The 18,903-nt window shown below is 37.4% G+C and overlaps 1 protein-coding gene across 2 annotated transcripts in view; it reads left to right on the forward strand.

The window, feature by feature from the left end:
- The window catches only part of LOC149319923 (phospholipid-transporting ATPase IB-like), a 498,345-nt gene that overhangs the window by 365,617 nt on the left and 113,825 nt on the right, over positions 1 to 18,903 (forward strand). For both annotated transcript variants that reach the window (XM_089512598.1, XM_089512599.1), the window contains exons 31-33: positions 3,686 to 3,747; positions 6,245 to 6,301; positions 8,829 to 8,936. In XM_089512598.1, the coding sequence (XP_089368724.1) occupies positions 3,686 to 3,747; positions 6,245 to 6,301; positions 8,829 to 8,936 (227 nt within the window). The remainder of the gene's footprint in view (positions 1 to 3,685; positions 3,748 to 6,244; positions 6,302 to 8,828; positions 8,937 to 18,903) is intronic.

Genomic DNA, 18,903 nt, shown 5'->3' on the forward strand with positions numbered 1-18,903 from the left:
TCCCGCTTGGCCTATTCAGTGGCAGCCCCACAAATTTGAAATGGTCTCCCCAAGGAGCTCTGTCTTGTGACCTCCCTGGTAACATTTAAAAAGAGGCTGAAAACCTTCCTCTTCTGTCAAGCTTTCCCCCCTGTGAAATGAAGCTGTGTATTCCCGTTCCCATCGATTCTCTGCCTTACCCTGTTGAATGATTGTGTTCAGATTTTGTATAATTTGTATTAGTGGATTTTATCTATTTTTATGAGATGTTTTTAATGGTTTTTATATGGTCTGTAAACTGCTTTGATCTACGGAAAAGCAGTATACAAATAAAATTATTATTATTATTATTAATTAGCTTACACATTGTAAACTGCTTAGGAAGTGCTTAATTGCACCGATCAGAGGTATAGAAATGTGCTTGCTATTGCTATTACTATTTAGAAGCAGTGTTTTGAACAAAAATGAATGCAACCCAGTTGAGAAGAAGTGGTTTTGTGACACACACACACTACTCAATTTATCTCAGGGTGGGTATCACACAGTACTTCATATGTTGCTAGACTGAAGTCCCTAGTATTCTCATTTGGCCACTATTGCGGCTAGGAGTTGCAGCCGCCATAGTGGGGAATTAGATATTTTAATTCCCCTTCAGAAGAATTTTATCCCACCTACAAAATATAGATGAATCAAAACATCTGATTTCAAGGCATTTATTTTGGTATGTTTTCTACTTTTTTGAAGGAATGGCTATCCGCAGCAATAATGTGATAGGAAAAGCTTGTCACCATAAGAATAAAGCTCCATAAAAATGACTGGGAGGCCTTTCACACTTCATAGTTTACAATGCTTTAATGTTAACTGTTAAGGCAGTATTCTTCAGAATCATAGGGCTTGTAATCTGATGAAGCACTAGAGTTTTCTGTCTGAGAATTCAAAATACTCACTCTAAACTGCAAATCCCAGAATGCCAAAGGATAATAACAATCATAATAACCATCAAATTAATGATTAGATCAAATCTTACTGATTTAGAATTACAGTCTTATGTGCCAGAGATTTAAATTGGAATTGATAAATAGATATTTTTTAAGACGAATCCATTTCCAATTGGGAAAAAAAGTTGGCTGCTTTTGCTATTCAAGGAGAAAGAGGGATATAGAACTTCTGTCTTTCTTTGTATTTGAGAGTACACTTCTAAAACTCTCAGATATAAAGAAATGTGTCATTCACACTAGTATGTCCTTTAACCTTTCGAGTTCTTTGGATACAGCGTGCATATGTGCAATGAATGGGCACTTGTGTTGCCTTACAAATAAATGTTCACAGCACATCCTGACAATCTCTGTCAATCATATGGGAGACAAACCTTTCCAAGATCCTGGGATTCTAAAAGAGCAAGACCATGATATTACAAAATATAGCACCAAGACTAATGTGTGATATTGAAATTCTCTAAAACTATCTGGACTTAACCAGATTTCTTCATGACATTTTTAAAAACTCAAGAGCTTGGAAAAATTATTTTTTGGTAGAAAGAGCAATTACAAAGCCTTAGTAAAGAACTGGAAATAAGCAAATCCAGTAAAGCGTGTAGATAACAGCTTTTAATTGTCAATCATCTTTACATGTTATCTTATTTAGAATTCCTATAGGACCTGTGGAGTGTGTTATTTTCCAAGTGGCAATGGTCACTGATAGTAATTGTTCCAGGCTATGGATTACAAGCATGAAGATTGTGATAAAATGTATAAAGAGCTGTCTGAATTCACAGGCAGGATGGTAGAACTGTTTCTATACTCTACATTGTTTTAATGTATAGTAGTTTTTAATTGTCTGGTTTCCTCAGTTATTGGAGGAAGAAATTCATTACAACAAACTAGTTATTTATAACTAGTTTGTTTCTGCTCTGAACCCCATATGATTGATTTTTCAGTGTATTTAAGATTACATACAGTGTATGTATGACATTTTGAATACACTAGCTATCCGTATAAATGCAGCCATTTAAAAATCCTGTTATGTAATTTAAATAACTATTTAGAAACCCCTGTTGGACTGTATTAAAATGTAAGTAGGTTTTGATAGTTACTTTCTCCCACAGGATCCTTTCCTTATAATAAGAGTATAATTTGCTTCTTAAGGCAACAAGTGACTTGGAGATGCTGGCTCCAGGTTTCTGTTTTAAATCTTGCTCACCTACACTGACGTATATGTATTTGGCTGCCATGTTGAAACCTGCTCAGACTTGATGGTTGTGTCATTCTTCTTGGTTACAGCCCTTTTGGATTAATTTGGGAATTCATACTGCTGCCATGTGTTCCCTTTTTCATGGATTGGGGAGAGTTATTTTCTAACTCAGCAGGAACTAAGTAGAAATAAAGGGCTACTTGGAAGTACAGCCAAGTTTGGCACTTTTATATGTTAAATTAACACGTATTCACCTTTTTGTATACTTAGAGAGGAAAAGGAGTGTTGCGGTATAAGATGCCAGACACTTTAGGCATTAACACCCACCAAGAACTTTTAAGATAGCAGCTGCATATGCTGGAGAGTTGATTGCACTTCTTTTTAAATAATTTGGATTAAAAAATATCCTTGGACTTCATGGAAAAATCAAATAAAAGTTAACAAAGCAAAAATGTCTATATGCAGCACAGTGGCACAAAGATGCGGCAACTAGACTTCTTCATCTCCTAGAGATATCTGATTATAAATTCTTAGCAGAAAATCTCTTTTTATTTCAACTGTTAATGGCAAAAAATGTATGTTTGTGTAATTTTTGAATATTTAATGGGTTTAGTATTTGCTAACACAATCATTACGCTATTTGCTTTCAGCATGCTGCTCTTGAAAGAGCTTTGCAAAGCCCAGTATGTAAAATCAGTCCTCTTCACAAAGAGAAATCCAAGATGCATGTTTCAAAATATATCAGGAAATTAAAGCAGATTCGTTCAGATTCATTCTGAATATTTCCTAGCCACTTGGTGTTTTGTTATTACTTTTGTATAAAATAACAGTATCCAAAATAAACCACCAGTGATATGTGGGATGTTGTTGTATAAGCCTTCCCCCAATCAATTGTCCTCTAGCTATGTTGAACAACAGTGCTCATCATCCCTATCCAAAAATGGCTTAGGTTGAGATTTGTTGCAGTACAACATGACTAGAGGGCACTGGTCTGGGGAAGGATGGTTTATTTATATCTTTTTTCATCTTTTCTTTAACTTTTATTTTGTCTGTTTCTTAACTGAATTTTTTAAACTTGACCTTCTGTTTATTTGTAAACTGAGATGCCATTTTAAGACTGTAGGCTTAATTAATTAATAGGAATTAATCTCTAATGAAATCCATGGGACTTACATTTGAGAAGTTTGAGAAGGGACTTACGTATTGGATTGACCAGGTCCTTGATTGTTTTTATCTCAGTTGTTTGTACTGTTTGAAAATTTTAAACAGCTTCTTTAAATTATAAAATTTTGAGCATGCAAAGGGATCTTGTGGCACCTTTGAGACTGACTGAAAGAAAGAAGTTGGTAACATGAGCTTTGATAGACATTCCTCAGATGAATGTTTGGAATCTCAAATCTACAAAAGCTCATGCTGCCAGCTTCTTTATTTGCTACAAGATCCCTTTGCATACTGATTTTTCAGACAAAACAGCTATTTGGTGAGGATGATATTTAACTTCTGTTACGTTTTTCAGATGCAGTGTTTACAAATGGCCAGAACGTAGACTATCTGTTTGTCGGAAACATAGTTTATACGGTAAGTTGTCATATACATGACAGCCAAGAAGTTCAGAGCCATTCATTTGGTAGCTCATAGTCACACAGGTCATACTTGGACATGACAATAAACCAAAATTTTAAAGAAGAGTTCTGGCTTATTTTGAATAAACCACATTCTGGCCATGGTTATTGTGACCATTTCAACTAGCCACTTGGCTTGTCTCTCTCCCCCAATAAGCCAAAAAATAAACCAAGCACAAACCATGGGCTATATCTCTGGCTTGTCAAAGTAGAGACAAGCCAGATTGCTAGATTCAGGTGTCATGATAAACAAACACAACTCAGAAGTTTGTGATTTATTTCATTGTTCCGACTGCCATACCTGCTTTCATCACAGTAAGCCAGTATTGGCAAGAATTCTGGTTCACCATGACATGTGAAGCTAGCTAGTAATTTTACATGGCTGAACTTCCACATATCCCCTATCATTTTACAGATGAAAATGGGGAAATGTGGGGCCAGTCAACATCAGTGTGGTCAAGATCGCAAAAATTATTAATGACAAAGCTAGGTGAAGGTACAGCAGTTTTCTTTTGCTTGGGCCTGTTTTTACTTTTACATTACTTTTAATTAGTTACTTTCCAAGATCTGCTAGAAATGCTTTAATATTCTAAGTCTCAGAACTACTTATTAGGATTTGTAAGCAAGTAACCATGCCAGTTTCATTTACTTTTTTATTCCCAGTATAGCTTATCAAGTCTAGGCACCTTCGACAAGCCTTTCTTTGGGGTGAAACAGGCAAGCAAAATAAAGCAGTTTCAAGCCACTTTGAAGATGGGGTATTTAGGCAGAATCATAGAATCAGAAAGTTGGAAGAGACCACAAGGGCCATCCAGTCCAACCCCCTGCCATGCAAGAACTCATAATCAAAGCATCCCTGACAGATAGCCATCCAGCCTCTGTTTAAAGACCTCCAAAGAAGGAGACTCCATCACTCTCCGAGGGAGTGCTTTCCACTGTCAAACAGCTCTTACTGTCAGGAGGTTCCTCCTAATGTTGAGCTGGAATCTCTTTTCCTGTAGCTTGCATCCATTGTTCCAGGTCCTGTTCTCTGGAGCAGCAGAAAACAAGCTTGCTCCATCCTCAATATGACATCCTTTCAAATATTTAAAGAAGGCTATCATATCACCTTTTCACCTTCCCTTCTCCAGGCTAAACATACCCAGCTCCCTGATTCGTTCCTCATAGGGCATGGTTTCCACAACCTTCACCATTTTAGTCACCCTCCTTTGGATACGCTCCAGCTTCTCAACATCCCTTTTGAATTGTGGTGCCCAAAACTGGACATAGTATTCTAGGTGAGGCCTGACCAAGGCACAGTAGAGTGGCATTATTATTTTCCTTGACACTATACTTCTATTGAAGAAAGAGAGCCCTTCCTCCCTAATAACTGTCATCCTTCAGCCTGCGAGGGAGTGAATAGGCAGGCCCAGCTCCACCAGGGCTAGCCTGAAGAAGAAGAGCCCTCCCTCCAGTCCATCTGCCTTGGTCCAGGCCTCAGAGGGAGAGAATAACCACTGGACTTCATCCTCTTTCCCACCACCATTCCCTTCTCCTTTTGTGTCGTCTTTTAGATTGTAAGCCTAAGGGCAGGGAACCGTCTAATTAAAAATAATAATTGTAAGCCGCTCTGATAGCCTTTAGGGCTGAAGAGCGGGGTATAAATACCATAAATAAATATTGATGCAACTTAGAGTTGCATTGGCTTTTTTAGCTGCTGCATCACACTTCTGACTCATGTTCAACTTGTGGTCTACTAGGACTCCTAGATCCCTTTCACACATAGTCTCCTTAAGCCAGGTGTCCCCCATCCTATATCTATGCATTTCATTTTTTTAATTTTTTTTTATTTTTGCTCTAAGTGCAGTACCTTACATTTCTCCATGTTGAATTTCATTTTGTTAGCTTTGGCCCAGCTTTTTAATCTATTAAGGTCATTTTGAACTTTGATGCTGCCCTCTGGGGTATTAGCCATTCAACCTAATTTGGTATCATTTACAAACTTGATAAGCATGCCCCCCTATTCTTTCATCTAAGTCATTTATAAAGATGTTGAATAGCACTGGGACCAGGACAGGACCCTGTGGCACCCCACTAGTCACTTCTCTCCAAGATGAAGAGGAGTCATTGCTGAGCACCCTTTAGGTTCGGCCAGTCAACTAATTACTAATCCATGTAACAGTTGCCTTGTCTAACCCACATTTTACAAGCTTGTTTGCAAGAATGTCATATGGGACCTTGTCAAAGGCCTTACTGAAATAAGATATGCAATATCCACAGATGACACATGCCTCCAAAGCAAGTGTTTTTAACTGCTCTAACATAATTGAATTGGTTGCTTCATGTTTTTAACTTTTGGATGATATATTGCTTTAGCTATATTTTGATTTAACTTTTACTGTAAACTGAGAATAAGGTGAGATAAAAATAAATAAATAAATACATGATAAATAACATTTCTTTTTTTCCTGCAGTATGTTGTAGTGACAGTGTGTCTGAAAGCTGGTTTAGAAACCACTGCATGGACAAAGGTAATTATTAGAATTTTTGAAATCCTACTTTTCACCTAATCCTATTTAATATCATTATTCAGCAAAGAAAAGGAATGTGGTTTGGAGTTGGTTTTTGCAGTCCTTATGCATTGCTTTAAAATGTATATTTTCAACATCATTGCTCTGACTACAAAAATTAATATGCATGCAAATAATATGGATGAGCCATATAGTGTCTGCTTAAACTTTGACTATTCTAAAGCTTCTCTGTCTACCTGCCTTCTCTCACACAACTGAAGGCACCCCAGTTACTGACAGTCTGGTATTTGACCTGTGCCAAAACAGGGGAAAAAAATTCAAGATGGCTAGTCAGGTTTTTTTAAAAGCTCCATAATGCTTTTAAGCCTGATATTGTTTCTTTGTTTACTTTCATTCATAGATGTATTTTCTCTATAAAAGCAAGCAAGGCAGAGTTGCATTTCCTTCTAAGCTCACTCATAGCTGGCAAGTTTTATTGTTTCAGCTGGGGAAGACTCTGTGTAAGAGACCTCCTTCAAGTAGTGGAGAAACCTTGAAAGTGTGCAATTTGGTTAAACCCCATTTCCATCATCAAGTGGATTGGTTACATGTAGTTGTGTCCCAGGAGTGAGAAAGTCCTGTTGTTGAATGAGAGGATATGATAGGTGGAAATGAAAGGCTTGAATAAATAAATCAAGGTGGGGACACAGTAGCTGTTGCTCAACAAGGAGAAGGAAGTCTTCTGATTGTTTGCCTGTTATTTGACATGCAGAAAGGACTATTTGTTCTTATTGTGGCACAGTGCAGGCCTATTTCCTGCCATATTTTATGCTAGCTCATGTGATCTGGGAAAGACTAATGGTCATTCAGCAAAACTGAATTGTCAGAACTGAGAATTTATCATACTGCGCAAATTTAGATGGGGATAAGTTCAAGTGAATTCAGGAAGACTTGCTTCCAAGTAAATATTGATAGAGTTATACTGTGGGGATTTCCAAAATTAAATGCTGCCTGTGAAAAATTATGATTTCCATGTTATATGCTTGTCCAGTGTTATTGGATATGTTTCAGTTTGTGCAACCTGTGGATATGGACAGAATCCTTGGAGAGGTGAGAGCCACCAAATACATACTGGACTCATGCCCATCTTGGCTGTTGAAAGCAACCAGAGATGGACTGGCCGATTGAGTAAAGGGAATAGTGAATGTCTCACTACAGCAAAACAGATTTCTAGCTAATCTAAAAGAAACAACTACTGAAGAAATCTCCCCTAGATTCCACCAGATTGGAGAACTATTAGCCAATGTCAAATATCTCCTTTTTGGTGCATTTGATGGCCTCCAAGCTCCAGGAGTTCCTGGATGAATGTGCATTATGGGTCTAATGCACATTTGGACACATATGTCCAAATTCTCTTTAGTTCTGTTGCACATCGGTCCTTTTGCCAGTTCTGTTGTCCCTCTACTAGATCAAATGTTGTGCATCTTTGCAATTTATTTCCCACAGACACAAGTCTACTTACAAGCACACAACACCCCAGCAGGATTATGGTCCTCAACTAGTAAGGATAACAATCCTGTTTTTATTTTTGATATGACTCTTGTTGGAAAAGAAGTCTATCAGTGTGTCACTGTGCAAACTTGAATCACCTGGAGTGACAGGAGCCTTTTCACACTATGCAGTTATAACTCTATGAATCCACTCTCTGCCATCATTCCATTCTGTGGATTCCTGGGATTTGTAAGTTTAGGAGGGAGATTTAGCATTCTTATCCAGAGTGTACTGTTGGCTCCCGGGACTATAAACCCCAGGATTCCACAGAATGCAGCTTGTAGCAGTTAAAGTAGAATCATAGTGCTGTAATTATATATTAAGAAAGGGGCCCCTGTCCTTTAGTGCATTTAGAAGTGGATCTACCTCTGAATTGGGGCCTTTTCCTTTTTGGGCTTGATTGCATTGCTATGATATGTGACTGAACTGTTGTTACTGTATAGTTGTCAGGCATTTTGGAAAAACATGTACACCTCACGGATGGCCAGGAGGCAGAGTTAGGTGAGTTAGTGCATCCTGAGGGACAGAAGCTGGTAAAGCTAGCCATATTCTTAAGGCAGTAGTACTAATCAAATTATGCCACAAAGCATATTTTGCAAGCAAAGATACCTTGTTCTTTGACTCCATCATCCTTCTGTGGTTCATTCTGGGGTCATGGAAAATTTAATGCCTAAATAAATGCTAAGAATCTCTTTTCTCTTTTGTGTGTGTGTGTGTGCGTGTGTGCGTGTGTGCGTGTATAAGTCTGTGAGGTGCTGGCTGGGACAAACCAACGTTGTTTCCTCGCAGAGGAAAAGGATTTAACAGGAGAGCAGCTTAATCAGTCTTACTACTGGCTGTGTTTGACAGTGCTGAGTGAAACTGGCAAAAGCCTAGGTGGAAATAGAACAGAGGAAAGTAAATTAATACCTGAGAATCAAGACTGTGGCAATGAGGGCAGGGGGAGAGACTGTCTGCCTTGCACTGTGTCTTGATTGCTTGTTTCTTTTTCCTACAGTTCAGCCACTTAGCTGTTTGGGGAAGCATGCTGCTTTGGCTGGTCTTCTTTGGAGTTTATTCTACCATCTGGCCCATCATTCCTATTGCACCAGACATGCTTGGACAGGTCAGTCCTTTTGTTTGCATTAGCAAAGAGCTTTTTTCCCCCCACAGTGGCCAAGAAAGTTTTGAATCCAGTCTTTACACCCATGCATTTTAGTAAACTCTTGGATTTTGTTTTGGCCGTTGAGTCTAAGAAATGATCAGCTATGAGATAACCTCCACTTTGTGTGAAATATCCAACTGTGGAGTGGGAAAAGCCCTTGTGTACATTTCTTTTGTTTTGTTTTTATTTCAACTTGTTACATGAAGTCTAAATCTTGGTGCTTCAGTCTAATTCAAACTGGCCTTATCTTTTCACCAACCTGAGTGAAAAGTAACATGGTTACCTTCAATGCGGTATTCCAGGGTGAGCATTCCCGGGCTCAGAGGACCATACTGTGTGATTCCATGTTCCTTTTGGGAACTACATGGCCACCATTTTGGATGAACAGAAATGTCTTTGCATTATTCTCAATCTTTGAGGGTGGAGGTTAGGATTGGGGGGGTGATTTGCTATTCTCGTGTCACTTGCCTCTCCAAAAAATATTAATTTGCATAATTTCCTGTAGAAGAAGTTTGGGAAGGTTGGGCAAAAAGGTTTGTGGGAGGAGGGGGGTGCCAAGAGTTTCGGAGCTTAATGGGGGTGCCAGGGGCTGAATTAACTGACTACAGTTCATGTGCTCTATGACTTTTCATGTGCTCCTGCCCTACTTCTCTATATTGGGTAATGTTCTCTGTGATCAGTATGAAACAAATATATACTGAACAGAATTGAAGGGGCATTGTTTAGGTCTATTATACTCAATAGGTTAAATACATTTTAATTACTTAAATGAGTTTTGACTGATCAGTTAATTCATTTAATTTGGAACTGTCTGCAACAAGTAGTTCTCTGGAGGAAAAGAGCATACTGGGTGGGAAGTATTTGGCCTTTCACATGCTATTGGGTTGTAACAATTCTTGCCAGCATTGCCAGTAGCCCAATGGTTGTGGAAGTTTTGGTTCAACGGGATCTGGAGTTCATTCCTGGTCCTGGCCCATGTATATAAATAAATATTTAAAAAATAATAATAATAATTCATATACTGTCAGACAAGAGAGAACGCTAATTTCTAAGAAAAGCATTCCCTCTTGTCTAATAGTAAACTTTTCTTCAAATGGTGCCTGCCTTCTACAATTTTTAGTAAAATCTAGGATGTTTTAAATATAATCAATATAAAAATGATGTTACATAATCAACTGGAGTCAACTAGGTCAATTAAAAATTTGTAATGGGTTAATTGAACTGATAATCAGTTGTAGCCATGGTAATCAGAGTACAAATTTTAACTCCCCAAATGGTAAAAAAGATAATAAAGAGTATAACCAGTGGCTTTCAATGTATCTGTTATATTTGAAATCTCGTTCAAAACTAAATTTTACCTGGCATGTGATCTGGAGCAGGAAGAGGATTCCTCAGCATAATCATTTTCAGATGTATGCATTTCTACTGGTTATGGATATATATCTGTGATCAGCATTCAGCTATATATTAATACTCTCCATATGAGATTTCCTAGTTGGTGGTTCCTTTTAGAGAATATAATTTGCAAACTAAACAGTTTTTATGGCCATGTTGTATATCTCCCCTGATTAAGTACCCATTTTCTTTCTATTCTTCTTCTCTAACTTGTGGAAAGAAAAGGAAATTATACCTGCAAAATAAATTACTGAGAGACCATAACCAAGATGGAGCTGTGTATGTCACTAGTAGTTACACTTAGAATGTTGTGAGGTTTTGGATGTGTTCCTTCAACATATATTGAGTTCCAGGTGGTGAAATTTTCCCCTTCAGTGTCATGAATTCAACCCTTGGAAAATAGAGAAAAATAATGAGCCTGTCAAAACCACTCAAGAGCCCAATGGGAATGTGAAAAATAGGAGACTCCTGGGAACAAAAAAAAAGGGTTTAATAAATATGTGTCAAATACTATAGGGAGCAAACTCTAGTGAACAAAATCTGTCATTGCTGCATATTGAGACTAGTACAACCTCTACATCAAAAGAAGTGCACTATAAATTTATTATGTATTCAGACTAAGTGGTCATCATAATATAACCAGATCGAGAGACGTTTGCAATTTATAGGATTTCTCTGTTTTCCTCTCTCATCAGTATATTATTATCATTCTATTTTTTTTCTTAACAAAGAAGCAGAGAAGATTTGTGTTTCATTTACAGAAGTTAGCAAAATGGCAGAGCACATGTTTTGCTTGTAGAAGGCCTGTGTTCAATTGCTAGTCTCCGCAAAATGGGATTGGGAAAGACTCAGAGAACTGTTGGTGGCAAGTATAAACAATGCTGAGCAAAGTGGATCAATAGCCTGAGTCAGTATAAGGCAGTTTCCTGCATTAAGTGGTTGTTTCTTGAACATCCTATATAGATAATCTGGTGGACAACAAAAAGAAAAAGCAGCAGAATCTGGAAAAGTTACTTTCTTAGATTACAAGTTTCAGAATCTTCCAAAGACCTTACTGGTTAGTGCATTGGGGAAATTTAATTCCAAAAACTAGATTTTTCCAAGATCTGAAATGCAGCAAAAAAAAAAAAAAAAAAAAAAAAGGTGGGGAACCCCCAAGAATAATAGTTCTAGCAATGAAACTATGCATTTTACTTTTTAATGAAAAAAAAAAAAAACAACTCATTGCCAAATAGGAGAAGAAAAGAACAGAGAGGCACCCTAGAAGCAAAAGCCTATATTTAAGAGTAATTCAAGTAATCTAGTAAACAAGTCTATTAAACCAATGTAATCTAGTAAACCAAGAGAAAATCCACTATTCTCTTGTCATATCTGGTTGTGGTTTAATGAATATTTCATTGTATTGTCATATACTATAGGGTGTAATTGAGGTTATAGGAAATTGCCATAGACAGTTTTATAAAGTGAGGGGAAAGAGTGACAGCTGACAGATCTTCCAGCATGAACATGACTGACAGAGACAAACCCAAATTCTTTAGGCAATGTCCATTGTACCCTTGGTATGCTTCACTGTGTCATTTGCATCACAAACTCTAATTCAGATTTCCAGGAATTAGGCTGAAATTTGATTAAGAGCATCATGTAGAACTATGAAATGTGTTTTTCAACCTCATAATACAATTGATATGTCAGCATTTTAAAGATAGTTTGACTCTCTACCCACATTAGGAGCTCAGGTTATATAAAAGGCTAGGTGGGTAGCCATATAGTTACTAAGGCTAGGTTACATAAATTTTTTAAGGAACTTAACTTTTAGGGCTTTGCTGAAAATTATGCAACTTAACAACAATCTTTTTGATAAATAGATCTCTTTCTCCATTTTTATTGTGATAATGTTATTTTTTCCCCAGTCTGTTCAGTGCTGCTGTTTCCCTAGGCTTCTGATGCTTTCTATTGCTTGGATATTTCACTTAAGTGATCTCAGCCAGTCAGGGGATCATGGAAAGTACATGATACGATGACAATACATATACTAGTCTGATATGATTCAATGATTATATCAATAAAAACACTTTTATTTAAAAAAAACATATAATACTGTTTGGTTAATGTGGAGATTAGAATATGAAAGGGATGGACATATAACACATTTGTGAGATGATGATAGAATATAAAACCCCCAATGCTGGGCATATTCTGTGTCTACCAAATGGTCTTTAGACACACTGTACAATGAGTGCTTCTAGTTGAAATGAAATAGGCAGAAGGAAGATTTAAAATTCCTAAAAAGAGCAAACCTCCATTGCCTAAAAAGTACAGTCGGCCCTTCTTATACACGGATTCAAGCATCCACACATTGAAAATGTTCCAAAAAGTATAAATTTCAAATATCAAAACTTGATTTTCCATTTTTTTTATAAGGGGCACCATTTTGCTATTTCATTATATATAATGGGACTTGAACATCCACGGACTTTGTTATCCACGGGGGATCTTGGAACCAAACCAAACCCCAGCTTATAACAAGAGTCCACTGTACTTAAATATTGGGGAAATGATAAAGCTTAATGTTTAAGAATGTAAAATAACACAAATTTTGACTTGCTGTTACAAAGATCAATTAATGAGCGGCAACAAATTAATTTCAGGCAGTTGTGCCTGAGTTCTGATACTGTTAATGTAATCTTAAAAATAAAATGCTTTCTCCTTGGGAAAAAGGAGGCACATTTCAAGATACTAGAAGATCTTATAGAAAAAGCTCCATCTTCCATGGGATAAATCTAGGGTTAATCATACCTAGAATAAATCTTTTGAAGTCAAAGGATTTACATGTGACTAACAAGTCCCATTCAGTTCAGTGGATCTGCTGTCAGTAGAACTAACATTAAAATTGGCCCCGTATATTGCATATTTTTCCTCATTAGAATGAAACTGCTAGTTATGAATGTTGAACTGGTTATTGAACTTTTATTAGCCTGAATTGTAACCAAAGCAGAGTAACTTTGTTTATAAGCAAACGTTGACTTGAACTGATCCACTCACTCCATGCTTCCTGTACAAGTCATGTTGGGGGTCCTAACCAGTCAGAAATCACGTAGTGAGCAGATTGTTCTCATAACACCACATAACCGATCTGCTTTGCTTATGTAGTGATAGCAATGAGGGAAGTTGTAGACAATTAAAAGTGACAGATAGTACCAACTTAATCATGGCCAGGGATTAATGGCCATCTTAATCATGCTGGGATTTACAGTTCAGCAATATCTGGAGGGCCACTTGATTTCTTCTGCTGATATAAATGAATAAGCAATCATTTCTTAAGAAGCAACAATAGTTGTCTCCAAAGTGGAACTTTTTTCAACAATGTAAAAAAAAAAAGTTGTGAAAATCTGTGAGTAATTTGAGTTGACCCTTAATTTTATTGCATTTAACTGGAAAAAATATCTGTGTCACAGTTGTGGTTAAACATCTGCTCCAACACAACATAGGTCCCAGAGCAAAGAATACAGTGTTGAATAGCGTTGGGTTTCTGCGTGAATATTTTGACAAAATGTTTTTCTACTTAAAGGGTGTTATTTAATACTCATTGGATTTCCCGAAACAAATGATGTCTTGAGATATAGCATTAATGCCTCACTGGAGCTAAGACAGTACTGCAGATTATTTTCATACAAACTGTAGCACCAACTCTGTGCATGATTGAATTTGGTCATTAATGTAGCCCATGTATTGTTACATTGTGTTCCTATAGAAGTAATCAATTACAAAACAGATTAAGAGGACATTTATCATCTAAATGAGAGTAAAGAAGATAATTGGGAGAAAAAAGTTCAGCCCAGATATATGCTGTTATTCCAGCAATGTCAAGATTTAGCTCCAAGGACTGAAAAATGTCGATGAAGTGGAGTTTAAAATATCAGCCCTTTCCCCCTCCTGTGAAAGAAGGAAGGCTTGGGAAAAAAATAGGCTGAAGAAGTATTTTATATAGAACCTTCATAAACTTTCAAGAAAATTCTTGTAAAATCTGTTTATAATACATAATATCAATGCACTGCAGTCAAACTAGTCTACAGTTAAGAAAGAAGATAGCTCCCTTTCATCTGAATCAAAACACTCATTGGCCTAAATCCAGTTGCTAGTCCCAAGAAGAGCAGAAACATCAAAACACAGGAACTTACATAAATGGTCCCCATTGATTCAATGGATCTACTCTTATTAGGATTAATTGTAGGATCTACGCCACTGTATTGTGTTTGTGTATGGGAGAGACAACTTGCACCCAAAATGTTAGTGACTACAGCTTGCATTGTGCCTTACCATTGAACATACTGGATGGGCCTTGTGGGAAGTGTAGTGCAACATCTGGCAGCCAAACAGTTGTGATGCTATTGAAACGAGAAAGATGAAAAGCTTCATTGAATATATGTACTTAAATATCCTTCCCCAAGGGTTTACATAAAACAGCCATGCTGACCAAAGCTGATGACAGAGCTATAGTACAAAACATCTGGAGGGCATCAGGTTAGAAGATAATGACTTAAAGGAACACCCAGAATCATAAGTAAATTTAACTGTACAGGTTTGGTTTGGTTTGGCCATCTTAGAATTGTGGGAAGGAGTTTAATTGTAGATGAGACCCTAACCATAATAGATCTAGCTAGAGCTAGAATACTTTAATGTATACAAGGGTCACAAGCCTCAGGTTTCAGGCCTCAAAGAGATTCCCCACTGGGGTCAAGGCCTAGTCTCCTGTCTTATCCTCCTCCCCTCATGTACTGATAATGCTGTTGAGATAGGTGTTATGTGGGAACTTTATGCTTCTCTTTGAAGCATCTGGCATAAACCATAGTTAAAGACAGGATATTAAATGCGTTGGACCATTGGTATGTTATTGTTTGGTAATCCCCCTCTCCTCTTATTAGCACATGGTTCTCATGTTCTGATAGACTAATTTATTTTGTCCTCAAGACACAAAGGTAATTTGTATTGTACAGAAAACTCAGTATCTTTTTATTGTAATGATTCCTTTAAGTAGAGTGGTTTAAAAGTTCCAGAAATGCTGCTGTGATTAACTATGAACTATTTATGGTTTTTGAATTATTTCTTTTCTGCTGAGTGACATGTTGCAAAGTCTTCTCTAAGAAACGAGAAGTTCTCTAAAAATAACTGTTGCAAAGTCAGTAACTTGGTCCTTCTGAAGAATTATCACATATAGCTTGAAACAGTATCTTCTCTAAATGCCACCCTTAGTGAGTACCTGGCATCCTTTAGCAGGCATTTAGAAAAATAAACTGCTTTAGAAAGCAAAGATGTTGGTTTAGTTCCCAGTTCTCTTTCCGAGCTCCTCCCCACCCCACTCCCCACCTTTGTCAGGAACAGCATGGAGAACGATAACTTAACAAAAATGTCTAGAAAGTAGTGGTCAAATATAGACCTCTAACCACTGGGTTAATGGTAGAAGACATGAGTGATCCGTGATCAAAATAATAACTGAAAAAAAGAAAATATTATTTCCTGATTTACCCTGGTCAAAGGTAATGCTAGGTGAGGGGTTTGGGAGTTATAGTTATAGGTAACTTTTCTAAGCTCGGTTCTACATGTTTGACAACTGTTGTGGTCCTTTATTCTTGGCAATGACACAGATCTTTACAAATACAACTGTAGGAAAGCGATAGACTTTACCAGACATTAGGTATGGGAGAAACGTTCCATGGTGGAATAATTGCCATGCAGTTGGGCCCAAGTTCAGTCCCTAACATCTCCAAGTAGGTGTGAAAAACAAAGATCTCTGAAACTCTGGAGAACCACTATCAGTCTACACTAGTCTTCCACAACTGGTGCCTTCCAGATATGTTAAATTACAGCTCTTATAATGCCCTTTAGGATGGTCAGTACATTAGATTCCCTTTCACATTACACAGGTGTAGCACTATATTCTGTGTTAACTGCCATGACAACATCTTATGGAATCCTGGGATTTGCAGTTTATGGGAGGGTATTTTGAATTCTTAGAGAGGTCTAGTATCTCACTGTACAAACTTCACCAGGATTCCATGGCAGTTAAAATGGAATATAGTCCAATAATTGTGTATTGTGAAAGTGCTCCTGGAGCTTCCAAGCTGATGAAGGCTAATATAGACAGTAGTAAACTAGGTAGGTAAAGGCACTAGACCGTTACTATATTATTAATATTAAATAATTAACTTATCCAATTGTTTCAAAATGCATATATTTTGCAATTTATTCTTTACTTTAACCTGTTTTAATACCATTGTCCATGGTATATACCTAATTAGGTCGACTTACAACTCAAGTAAGTCTTGAGTCCACATAAAATGAGGAAAAGATGGAACATAAAGAAATATTATTGTTGCTGTTGTAATTATTATGATGATTGCATGATAATAATAATTTTTAAAAAACCTTGCTGGATCAGAACAAAGGCCTATCTAGTCCAGCATTCTTTTCTCAGAGCAATTAGTTGTCTATGGGAAAGGCCCAACCAGAATATGAGGGCTATATCATTCACAATTGGTATGGGGAGACATCCTGGCACTGATCTAGTATATTGTCATCATGATAACTAATAACCTACTGATATCCTTATCCCATATGAATTGATCTAAATCCCTGTTAAAAGTGGCTAGGTTGGTAATCATCACTATATCTTGTGGTAAAAAATTGTACAGTGTAACTATATGCTGTGTGAGGAAGTCCTGGCTACTGTCTATCCTAAGTCTCCCACCATTCAGTTTCACTGACCCTAGGTTCATTCTGTGAGAAGGAGAAAAAGATTTCCTGTCTATTTTCTCCACATGATGCATAATGTTCCACCTCTCTGTCTTGGCACCACCTAATAGCTTCATGACTCTTGAGATTTTACTTATTTAGGGTAGATAAGGGTATAAAGAAAGAAACAAAGCAAGCTCTTGGTTGCATGAATGATGAGAAACTTCATTGATGGCATAAATACATTGCATGCACATTGTGTTGTTATTATCCTTCTTTCATCTTAACATCTGTAGCTTGTGATGGCCAAAATCTAATTGTTGGTCCTAACTACAGTAGAGCCATTAAGTTACTTACTACCTGTTACAGACAGCCAAAATAAAGCTGCTTCGAGTCACAGTGGAGGTATGGTGTTTCAATGATGCATGCGTCCTAAGAGTCTAGAAGCCACACCAAAGCCACGCTCCAGTCCTTAGGGCTGGAGCATGACTTTGGTGCGACTTCTGGACTCTCAGGACACATGCATCATTGAAACACCATACCTCCACTGTGACTTGAAGCAGCTTTATTTTGGCTGTCTGTAACAGGCCTAACTTAATGTTAATTCAATGGGTCTACTCCAGTTAGAACTGCAAGTTGAGTCAGGCCTATGTAGTTTCTTATGTTTCTCCCATGACCATTACTTTTTCCCATTACTTTTTCCCTTCTCAACACAGGGTTGTTGTTTTTTCCCTCTGGTGTTTTTCCTGGTAGTTACTGCCCTCATGGTTTCTCATGTTTCAACAGTATTTGGCACTGATTGAAAAACTGGTCATTCCTTCTGTGGCTTGTTTGTGTATGATTGCTCACATTTTACACTCCAGCACAGACATTTCAGCCCATGGAAACAATTCATTCACATATCAAGTCAGAAATCAGATTTCTGTCCACAGGTGTAGACTTGCCAGTGGCTGAACTTGTTTGCTTTCATTGTTAATAGTCTCCAGTCTGTTTGATGTGGCATTCAAACATTTCCTTGGTCTGTGTTCCAGGCAGACAGATCAGCATAGCATAATGCAATGTGTGTGCCTATGTAAAGATGTATGAAAGGGATTTCAATGGTTCTCAAGTTATGCGTTTGAATTACTCAAGGAGATAAAGGCAGATCTTTGTGGAAAGAAAGGGCTGGGGAAGATAGGAGCACTTTCCTCATCTGTCCCAGCTCAAGTTGTGTATCTTTTGTTTCCTTTATTTTCAGTGTTTGTTTTTCCTTTCTGTTTTGCTTCCTTCAACACTCTTTATTTTGAGGAATTTATTTTATGATGATTTGTTGACATCTCTTAAGAAAGAGCTTAATCAGTATGGTAAAAAGAACTTATAACTATTGGCTGGGATTGGCACTGGGTGTGTTTTGAATTGGATGAGAGGTGCAATGTCATACCAGTTCTTAACAAATGCTTTGCAGAAGCCTGTAGGCAGCTTGTGAAGACTCAGCTAGGGAAAACCTGATCATTTTTCTTTTCTTCACATCAGCAAAGGAGAGGGAAGGCAATGTCAAGTCTCATCTCATCACTCTCTCTTGTCTGAATTACTGCCTGAGTAGATCCTAAGACTGTGGTATTTCTGCTCTATTGATTAGGATCTGATCCCAGATGCTTGCAGAACCCTGAATGCCAAGTGGGCATATTCACTTCTACCAAATGTATATGCATGTCAGTTTTGTGATTCACCATGGTAAAGCAAGTTCCTATAACACAGCTGTCTGGAGATTAAATAATATACAAACAGAGACTTGATGAAGCAGACCAAAGACCTGTCTACCATA

The sequence above is a fragment of the Sceloporus occidentalis genome, unplaced genomic scaffold (genome assembly GCF_023333645.1).
Source record: "Sceloporus occidentalis isolate IW3139 unplaced genomic scaffold, rSceOcc1.0.p SCAF_2, whole genome shotgun sequence".
Taxonomy (NCBI): domain Eukaryota; kingdom Metazoa; phylum Chordata; class Lepidosauria; order Squamata; family Phrynosomatidae; genus Sceloporus; species Sceloporus occidentalis.